This window comes from Primulina tabacum, chromosome 6 (genome assembly GCF_025594145.1).
Source record: "Primulina tabacum isolate GXHZ01 chromosome 6, ASM2559414v2, whole genome shotgun sequence".
NCBI lineage: Eukaryota > Viridiplantae > Streptophyta > Magnoliopsida > Lamiales > Gesneriaceae > Primulina > Primulina tabacum.
Window position 1 is genome coordinate 41,601,768 of NC_134555.1, and position 8,423 is coordinate 41,610,190.

At 34.0% G+C, this 8,423-nt stretch overlaps 1 protein-coding gene across 1 annotated transcript; it reads right to left on the bottom strand.

Annotated features, from left to right (window-relative positions):
- Positions 1-4,676: 4,676 nt before the first annotated feature.
- LOC142549631 (U-box domain-containing protein 9-like) lies at positions 4,677-7,225 on the bottom strand. The gene is made up of 2 exons (XM_075658684.1): positions 6,818-7,225; positions 4,677-5,770 (listed from the first exon to the last, which is right to left on the bottom strand). The coding sequence occupies exons 1-2, from the start codon at positions 7,219-7,221 to the stop codon at positions 4,918-4,920; spliced, it is 1,257 nt and encodes a 418-aa protein (XP_075514799.1). The 5' UTR covers positions 7,222-7,225; the 3' UTR covers positions 4,677-4,917.
- Between the last annotated feature and the right edge of the window lie 1,198 nt (positions 7,226-8,423).

Genomic DNA, 8,423 nt, shown 5'->3' on the forward strand with positions numbered 1-8,423 from the left:
TAGCGACGGTTTTTCACTAAACCGTCGTTAATTAGCGACGGTTTAAGTTATACGTCGCTAAAATTAGCGACAGTTTAATTTATACCGTTGCTAAAATTAGCGATAGTTTGTTTTACATCGTCGCTAATTAGAAAAACACCATCGCTACTTATTGACGGTTTAGCCAAAAAAACATGCTAATCCACAACGGTTCACGAAAACCGTTGTCGTTTCTCCAAAAAACACGCTAATCCACAATGGTTCTCTAAAACCGTTGTCGTTTGTCCAAAAAACCTAAAACAGTTGTCTTTTGTTCCAAAAAACACGCTAATAGACAACGGTTTATAAAACTGTTGTCTTTGACCCCCAAAAACATGCTAAAAGACAACAGTTTTTAATCTGTCTTTTCGCGTGTTTTTAATCGTTGTCTTTTAGCGTGTTTTTGGGGTCAAAGACAACAGTTTTTAGAAAATCGTTGTCTTTGGCTGCTTTTTAGCAACGGTTTTCCCTGAAGGCATACTTTGTTGTAGTAATACTATTATATATATATTGTTTTCGAATTCAGGAGTATTCTCGTCCCCTCTTACTGAGTGACGATCATATCAATCACTCACTCACCCTCTATCAGATGAGAATGAATATCAGATAAGGATGAAGAACATATCCATTATTGGGGATGGTGAACTAAAAAAAGACCACAGGTTTTGTTTAGTTTCGTTTTCTTTAGAGTATGTTTTATATTTCGCTGCTGTAAAACATTATATTATTTTTAGAGATATAAAGATAATATTTCTTCTAATGAAATAAATAGACTTGTTTGAAAATTTTGTAATTATGAGAATTGTTATTTACGATTATGTGATTGTAAACAACGTTGATGTCATAAGCCCAGTCTCGCGATATAACATTTAAGTGATATCAGAGCCACCAGATTCATAATCCAGCTAGGAGAAATTCACAATTAAGTGGAATTAGAGCAAAACCAGGTTCATGTTCTTGATGGGAAAATATGATTTGGTATGAGAAATTAAAATTTGGAAATTAGTGTTATGGGATTTCATGGATTCGAATTCAATTTACATCTCTAAGTTATTACTTTTGGGATTTAAGTTAGTTTGAAAGTATTGGGTTGTAGCTTGACTTTTGAAAGCTTTATATTACTCCAAACTTTTAGGTAAAAAGAAAAAATTAGTAACTGGTATTTACATTACATGTGGATAGAAAATCTAAGACATGATTTTTGATATTTATATGAAATTGATTTTGAGAATAATCTTTATATTAAATGGTCAATAGATAATTTGATATCGATTTTTCGTACTTAGGTTAGATTGATTTTGGGATTAGTACATGTATTAAATGATCGATAAAAAGTTTTAAGTCCTGATTTTTGGAGTTTAATTTAGATTGTAATAATTGAGCAAAAGTTTGACTTGAACTTTTTGTTAGCGACAAATTTTTTGACCAAAAAAAAAAAACGACTCAAATTTCAAGAACGAAATTTCCAATAAGAAATGAGAGTTATGAGACCCCTCACCTCCATGAGATTGTAACCACCAAGTAATTGTGATTAATAGGTGATAATGGAGATTCAAGGTTGCATTATGTCATTTATTTGGTTGAATAATATCTTTCAAGATGAGGTTAATGACCATAAATATGTAGGTGCCTTCAAGGGAGGTTTATGACCATGAATAGGTTCTTTTAATAGGAGGATAATTTGTCAGGCCCGGGGCCGAAGAGGGCGGGGGGTGATCGCCGGTGCCATGAGGTTGCACGGACAATGAGCGGCTCCTGGCAGGCTTCTAGGTGGAGGGAACATGAATGAACCGATCCCACACCGGAATGAGAGGGATTCCGAGACTGTTCAATGTAATGGACTGTACAGTTGAAGAGGGCTTAAAAGATTTGATTTGTACTACTCATATCACGAAGGTGCATCTTTTTTTCGGTAGCTCATCACATAAGAACTCCGAAGTTAAGCGTGCTTGACTTGGGGCAACTTTGGGATGGGTGACCTCCTGGGCAGTTTCCCAGGGTGTGTGTGAGTGAGGACTAAGCACGCTGGAAAGACGCGTCTTGATACAGTGAGGACAGTCGTCGAATCTGGGGCGTTACATAATTAGCATGGATAATGACAATTAAGATGAGATAAATAGTCATGAATTGAGTTATCATGCGCCACACTCTTGGAGACATATAGACAGAGGTCCACAATATGCAAGAAAATGACACCAAAATTTTGAGAAAGAGTGATGTCAAGTTATCGATCAAAAGTTATGTCCAAATCAAGTAGCATAGGCTTTCCGTTTAGGCGATCGATTAGAGAAAAATCCAGCAAGTTCTTCAATTTTTTCGAGCATATTTCTGTAAGTGGACTTTTATATGTATATATTGATATAAGTTTTGAAGTCAGCTTTTATTTTAAAATACATATTTTATGTCATTATAAAAAATATTTCATGTATATCATAAAAGTACGATTTTTTCTAAAAAAAAAAAGATTACAGATTACTGATTTGGTGCATTGGGTAATTATGAACGGAATGGTAGGGATACGTATTCTGAATACTACTGATTACTGTTCACTACTACTTATTGGTCTCACCTCTTAGAAGAGAGAACATATAAGAGATTTATATCAGTTTAGACATGAGGAACATAATTATTTTCAGTGTACTTGTGAAATATGATTAATATTATTACTAATCACTAAATTTATGATTACTGCTATCCAAAAATTATCTCATTTGATGTCAAAATATACTATTATATATGTATTATTTTCGAAACTGATAGTATTTTCGCCCTGGTTTACTGAGTGATGACCATATCACTCACCCCCTCTCAGATAAAAATGAAGCTCAGTTAGAAGATGAAGAATAAATCCAGTTTTGAGGATTGTGAAGAAAAATAAGACCACTCTTGTTTAGTTTCGTTTTCGTTATAGAATGTTTTACATTCAGCTCATGTAAAATATTATGTTATTTTTGGAAATGTAAAGACAATATTTCGTCTAAATAAATAAACAGACTAGTTTGAAATTTATGTACATCTGACACTTGTTATTTACAATTCTATGATTGTAAACAACGTTGATATCATATGTCGGACGTAACAAGTTTTACCTTATATATGTTCACAAACTTTTGATATATTTACTAGGGTCAAGCCGTGGTTCACTTTGTCTTCTTGTTTTATCTAATAAATATCACTTAAAAAAAATACCGAGGTCGGTTTTTGTCTGAACGGAAATATTTGTAATTCATGGATTTAAATATATTTGTTTAGATAACTTATATAAAATAAATTCAAATACATATTCTCACTTATTTACTGTTGGGTGCAATAATTGTCCCTGCTTGATAGAGCGATCGAACCATGGTGCTTGAGCTGATGTGCGATTTAAAAGATTTGAGTTGCACTATTACTACTAGCTATAGCTTTTGGTAAAGCGGCAAGCGCTCAGTCCTACAATTGATATCAGAGCCAATGTCATGGGTTCGATTCACATTGATTTGCAAAGAGTGCAATTATTGAGAGAGAGATTGTTGGGTGCAATAATTGTCCCTGCTTGATAGAGCGATCGAACCATGGTGCTTGAGCTGCTATGCAGTTTAAAAGATTTGAGTTGCACCATTACTATTAACTATAGTTTTTGGTAAAGCAGCAAGCGCTCGATCCTACATTTAGATTACAATTATAGTAATTACAATAATTCTAAATCATTAAAATATTAGAGTCATTTGAAATTTAATAAATATAAATAAGCAGAAGATGAATTTAAGTTTCCTCTATTTTAACTTATTTAACAATAAAATTAAGAGCATGTCTATTCTGAGATGGACTCACGTTTTTCGTGAGACGGATCAATCCGATTCATACTTAAAGTGAAAAGTGATAATTTTTAGCATAAAAAAACTATTTTTCATTAATTGGATCGGATTATAGATATGTATCAAAAAATTGACTTGTGCGACCGTCTCCCAAAAGTTTTGTGTAAAAATAAATTCGAAATCATGAATTTTAAATTACTCAATTTAAATTATTTTACAATAAAAATAAATTTCAAATCATGAATTTCAAATTACTCAAACCAAGTACAACGTAAGAAAAAGTGATTGAATATGAGTAATTTCCCATCAGTGCGTGCGTTTACAATAAACCTGAGGCTATTTTCAAGCTAAAGCTTAACTCCAATTACAAAATATATATTTTGATTATTTTCTGACGGACTCAACTCAACACCCTAATTCGAGAGTTTGGGCTATGTTTGGTCGGGCTTTTGAGCGAGATCTGGAGAGAAACTCCATTAAAAAGCCCAACCAAATACTTTTTTTTTAAAAGGAATTCATTTTCCTTCCAAAATTTTGTTAAATTTTTCTTTTCCAAATTTTCTAACCAACAAGTCATTTCACCAAACAAAACGATTTCCCAAATAGAATAGTAAAAAATACTTTTCTTTCTTCTACTAATTATTTAAGATTTCAGATTTCCATAAATGGTTATACTTTTATGTCTCATAAACAAGAAGAGAGAAGTCCAAGATTCCAAAAGGAGTAATTAATTAAAAAAGAAAATGACACTTGAAAGTAAAAATTATACGGTTATGGATAAAATACCGAAGGGAATATTCCCAAAGTAAAGCATTCAATGAATTTCCAAAATATACCACATGAACACCGATGAAAAGCATAGACCAGAAAACTTCACTTCATTATTTATATGGCTTTCAACACACAAGTTATTTTACAGAAACCAAAGCAAATGAACCATGCATTTTCGTTCCTAAAACTAATAGTATCCAATTATTGACATTTACCAATCACCTGCACCCATACTAAAGGCCTGGACTGGCGTAGTGTTTTTCATCTTTCTTTCCTTTACATGTATCGGAACACTGATCAATATGATTTTTACCTTGAGTAGAGAGACAGATCACTTCGATGGAACTTCGGAAGCACGATTATTCACAGATATATCAGCTGGAGTGCACACAAGGGCCCTTTGCTGCAGGTGTCGTAAACTCTGCTGCATACTGACCTGAACCATCTCAGCAAGCATTTGTTTTGCCTTTTCGGTTTGCTCCTCCCCATCCATCTGAGATATAATGTTGGAGACTATGTTCTCGAGTGTATCGGGTTCAAGTTCTGACCTTGCATAAGTGGTGTCTCTTAATAGCCGCAAAAGCATTTGGGCTTTCAATTGAGAATTGGGAGTCCCGTGAACGGTAAGCTCAAGAAGTCCTGGTATTACGCCTTCTTTAAGAATCGGTTCTCTATACTTGGATCGATCGCTTTGACACATGGTTAAAAGTGATCCTACTGCGTGTTCCCTGCTTTGAAGGGATCCACTCTCGAGTATTTCTATGACAGCAAGTATCCCACCTTCTTCAGATGTCAGCACTGTTCTTCCCTCTTCGAAACCCACCAAAGATTCGATCAATGCAGTACATTTTTCTGCTGCTTTAGAGGACTTTGGACAAGATTTTAGCAGATTTACCAAAGGCGGAATTGGCTTCGTTTGAAGGATGCGGTTAAGATTGTCTGAATGAGTCGAGAGGTTATAAAGAGCCAACACGGCATCAAATTTAGCTTGTGAGGTGCCATTTCTCAAAATTTCTACAAGGAGAGGGATGGCACCAGAAGCAGTAATAATTGGCTTGTTGACTGATGATGCGGAAAGAGTGATCAACGCTGCAACCGCGTGCTCTTGAAGAGTTAGATTCTCAGATTGAAGGAAACCGATAATTGGTTTTAAGGCACCAGCATCAATTATGTTTATCTTGTTTCTGTAAGAAACAAAACCGAATCAAAGTTTAAGTTTTATGATAAAATAAAGCCGCAGAGGATTAAAAATGCAGTCTATAATACATAAATTACACACAAAAAGATCCAATCCTCTATGACACATTGATAACATATATTTAACCAAGACATCTATGATCACTATTATCCTTCCCAGCAAAAAATAATAATAATATTACGCGTCAAAATCACAAACGCCACCTTAGTTTCAATCCACAGTAACCTCACATTAAAAATCCCAAATTGCTTAATTACAGTTTTCTTATTCGAGATTCGTGCTTCCAGAATTATTAACCACCCAAAGTGCTTGTTGTTGCTTAATATTTGAAAAAGATTGAATTCGAACCGAACTTAATTAATTAAAAAGAAAGAGCCCTTTTGATTTGGTTTCCATTCTTAATTAATATTAAAGACGCCAGAGTCAGTAAGTCAGCAAAAAAGCGGATAATTTCTTCGAAGAAAAGAAAAGGGGAATATAATCCATAGGATAGCTTAACGACCAAGATTAAAGATAAAGGTTTAAATGACATAAAATCAAAGGCTAAAGTGAAATGAAAATATAAAATATGGGAAGAAAAAGAAAAGGATAACCCACCTAATTCTTCTGCAGCAACCAATAAGCTAAAAACCAGTCCAAGAATTAATTCATTAAAGATTGGACATTAATTTGATTTGAAGCCAAATTAATTTCGGTGAAGACTTTAAATACATGTTAATATTTCCATACTTTCTTGAATATAATTATTTGATGGGACCGAACCACTGATTCCAAGAAAGGTGAAAGGAAAATGAGAAAGCGAGAAATTAACAACGAAAAAAAAAATAGCAATAAAAATATTTCTGTTGAGAGGAATCAAACTTATTGGCATCAAATTAGAAGTTACTCAACAAAATTCAAAACCTTGAAATTGCTATGAATTCAAAATCGATGGCAGTAGACAAACAAAAATTTCAATTTGGGACTACAACTGAAAAAATTAAATAAACACCAGCCCCGAACCCCACACACACGCAGTTGTAATTGAGCTGACCTTTCGTCCTTGACGGCAAGGTTAAGGAGTGCGGCCAGCGCAGCCTCGTGGGTGTCGGCGTCTCCGCAGCAGAGCATATCCACAAGCGGCCCAACAGCGGAGGAGAAATGACGCCGATACCTCTGCGACGTCTTCGTCAGCCGCCGGATATCCTTCGCCGCCTGCAGCCTCGAATATGGGTCGTCAGATTGAAGCATAAAGAGCGTCTGATTGACAACGGATGGTGAATAAGACGGGCTGATCGAAGCGCAATTCGCAGCAGTATCAGCCTCGAAAGTCGTGGCGGCAAGGTGGCAGCTGCTGCCGCCTTCGAGGCCCATGGATTCTAGAGAGAGAGAGAGAGAAATAAAAAATACGAAAAACGAGTCGAAGGAGATGTGGCACCGTTGCAGCTTTTCCTGCATTGCTGATTGACTAATTATATATGTTTTGGAAGTTGGAACGGTTTATTAAAAATTATATAATTTTTATTTTAATATATAAATTTGTTCCGACAATTTCGATTCTATTAAAAGATGGGATCAAAATGCACTGGTTATTATAATTTTGTTTTCGATTCATAACGTTTTGGTTTTGGTTTAGTTTGGTTTGAACCGATTTCTTATTTATATAGAGATAGAACTAAACAATATAAACTCGATTCTCACTTCTGATTTTGATTTGTTTTGTAATTAACGGTTCAATTTTGATTCCAATTTAAGTTGTTTGATACGTATTTTTCATATCAACCAAAAATAAAATAATAAAGGACATATATAGAAATACCAAGAGATTAATAAAATTAATTAGATTTTTTAGATATATGTTGCTCACCAACTGTGTTCATTTATGTGTCTACGGCTGAAGTTATACTCACCTAATAAATGTACAATTTAATATGTTTCTGTCATATCCTATATGTGAATTTTACATCATCGATATATACAAATTGAACACGATTGATGAACAACATATCAAAATTGTATATTCATGAAATAAAGTTGATTACATATGTAAATATCAATTTACAAGAAAGTTGCCAAAGCATTAGGAATGTGGTTTAATAACTTTGATCATCCAAGTGGATTTCGTTTAATGAAAATGAAAACAAATTGATTGAACTAACTCTCCATCATATATCGAGCAAGAGTCACGCTCACTCAGTGACGCACATCACAAAAGTTTTCCGCGTGCCCTTCATATTCAACCGGTTCAAAAAATCACGGGAAATACACGATTTAGTTCAAGATGTTTGAGCTTTTTTTTCAGTTCGATCTAAGTTGTTTCGATTTAATCTCAAATGTTTCAAAATTTTATCAAATTGGTCACCCAATCAATTTAAGATTAAAAGTATCAATAAATGTCATGTGTCAAATCACGTCCCAAAAAACACAAGAAACAAAAACTAAAATAGCAAAAACTTGTATAAGACGGTCTCACGAGTCCAGGGACGGATCCAGGAATAAAAGTTGGGGGGGCTTGAAGTCAATATGATAAGTTATATATTATTAAAAAAAAAATTATATTATATCGTTCAACGAAGTTGTGCCCTACGAGATTTTAAAACATAAAATTCATTCAATAATAGAATTTACATCGATATGTTTAGCTAAATCTCGTTCAATAT

Excerpts from the sequence above, each read along its gene's own strand:
- LOC142549631 (XM_075658684.1), bottom strand. The coding sequence starts at position 7,221 with ATGCAGGAAAAGCTGCAACGGTGCCACATCTCCTTCGACTCGTTTTTC. Across the intron at positions 5,771-6,817 it reads CTTGCCGTCAAGGACGAAAG|AAACAAGATAAACATAATTG; the intron begins GTCAGCTCAATT and ends TGTTTCTTACAG.